Source organism: Cyprinodon variegatus, unplaced genomic scaffold (genome assembly GCF_000732505.1).
Source record: "Cyprinodon variegatus isolate N-32 unplaced genomic scaffold, C_variegatus-1.0 Scaffold46, whole genome shotgun sequence".
Classification (NCBI taxonomy): Eukaryota; Metazoa; Chordata; class Actinopteri; order Cyprinodontiformes; family Cyprinodontidae; genus Cyprinodon; species Cyprinodon variegatus.
This window is the reverse complement of record NW_015150499.1, coordinates 1836177-1838343: the sequence shown is the minus strand read 5'-3', so window position 1 is coordinate 1838343 and position 2167 is coordinate 1836177. Positions and strand designations below refer to the sequence as shown.

General features: G+C 43.3%; 1 protein-coding gene across 1 annotated transcript in view; it reads right to left on the bottom strand.

The window, feature by feature from the left end:
- Positions 1-2167, bottom strand: part of LOC107082025 (integrin alpha-3-like) — a 46148-nt gene that overhangs the window by 41103 nt on the left and 2878 nt on the right. Inside the window, exon 2 of the mRNA XM_015370445.1 lies at positions 1915-2084. Coding sequence (XP_015225931.1) covers positions 1915-2072 — 158 coding nt within the window. The 5' untranslated portion in view covers positions 2073-2084. The remainder of the gene's footprint in view (positions 1-1914; positions 2085-2167) is intronic.

Genomic DNA, 2167 nt, shown 5'->3' with positions numbered 1-2167 from the left:
ATTATCCTAAATTAGATGCACCTGTTTGAGGTTGTTAGCTGCATAAAGACACCTGTCCAACCCATACAGTCAGTAAGAATCCATTTACTAACATGGTTGAGACCAAAGAGCTGTCCAAAGACACTAAAGACAAAATTGCACACCTCCACAAGGCTCAAAAGGGGTTTGTGGAAATTGCCAAGCAGTTGCGTGACAAAAGATCCACTGTTGGAGCAATCATTAGAAAAAAGGAAGAGGCTAAACATGACTGTCAATCTCCCTCGGACTGGAGCTCCATGCAGGATCTCCCCTCATGGGGTCTCAATGATCCTAAGGAAGGTGAGGAATCAGCCCAGAACTATGCGGGAGGAGCTGGTCAATGACCTGAAGAGAGCTGAGACCAGCGTTTCCATGGTTACAGTTGGTAATACACTAAGACGTCATGGTTTAAAATCCTGCATGGAACAAAAGGTTCCCCTGCTTAAACCAGCACATGTTAAGGTCCATCTTAAGTTTGCCAATGACCATTTGGAAGATCCAGAGGAGTCATGGGAGAAAGCCATGTGGTCAGATGAGACCAAAATAGAACTTTTTGGTCATAATTCCACCAAAAAGATTATTTAGGCCGGGGGGTTTGGGGGGGGGGGCTTTCTGCACATGGGCAGGGCGACTGCAAAATTTTGGGGAACAACCTCCTTCCCTCAGTTAGAGCAGTGAAGATGGACGGAGGCTGGGTCTTCCAACATGGCAATGATCCGAAGAACACAGGCAGGATAACCAAGGAGCGGGTCTGGAAAAAGCATATCAAGGTTCTGGCGTAGCGTAGCCGGTCTCCAGACCTAAACCCAATAGAGAATCTTTGGAGGGAGCTCAGACTCCATGTTTCTCAGTGACAGCCCAGAAACCTGAATGATCTAGGGAAGATTTTTGTGGAGGAGTGGGCCAAAATCCCTTCTGCAGTGTGTGCAAACCTATTGAAAAACTACAGGAAACGTTAGACCTCCTGAATTGCCAACAATGGCTACTATACCAAATATTAGCATTGATTTTCTCAGGTGTTTAAATGCTTAGTTGCAGACCACAGCTCTGCCTCTGTGAGGCGTTAACACTTCAACCCTTTGGAGGAAACTGATGAAACCACTGCTGCATATTTGGTCGCATAAGTGTCAGCACAAACATAAAAGGGCCAATTAGAGTGCAGCTTTTGAAGACTATTTTGAGAGAGGGACAAAAACAGAGACAGCCTAGCAATGACAGGCTGAACAACATTTAAATGTGTCACTGTTTCAACATACCTGACTCCAATAGGAGCTCATTAGCAGAGCTTGACAGACGATTTGACTGAGCTTCTTGGGGCAAAGGGCAAATCTAAAAATAGCTGGACACCGGCCCTGGAGGGTTTGAGTTTGCATTAGAGGGATAGATCTGTGCTGTTTTTGTTAGAAACAGCTACACAGTAGCAGCCATTCAAAATGGCCCTTCCCTGTCAAACGGCAGTCGAATGGCAGACCACTTCCCTGTAACTCCCAGCAAAATCACCTCCGACTTACAGCCACTATAGTAACCCCCCTCTTGCATATTTTTTTACTGACTCCACCCTTTCACAGAATTACAGGATCTGACCAGGAGATAACGCTTCTCTTTAGATCTTACTGTCCAAAAACCATGACAGAAAGAATATGGAAATCTAGGTAATACATTTTTTTCTGAAAATAAATGGAAATGGACCAATGGAAAAGGACTATTTACATTTAAAATAAGAAAAAACAACTACAATCTCTTATTCAAAGTGCATTATATCAAATTATCTTATTTTAAGTGGTAGATCATCTTATTTTCTTACTCAGATTAAGGCTAAATAAGCTTATTTTGAAAAATATTTACTCATTCTTACAACATTTTTGCAGTGTAGTTAGAAGGGCCGTGTTCACTCACAGGTAGTCCCTTGTCTCCAGATCCTCATGCAGAGCAACAGAGAATCCAAACAGACTCTTGCCCTCTACTGTCTTCAGCACCGGAAACGAAGTGTCCACATTGAATGCCAGACACGCACTGAGACAGATGCTCAGTAGAGCAATCGTTTCACTCCCCATGGAGACTCAAACCTGGAGGAATAGGAGCGTAAATTAAACAGACATTACTGAAGGCCTGGAGAGAACAATAAAAACCTCATTATTTATTTATAGTC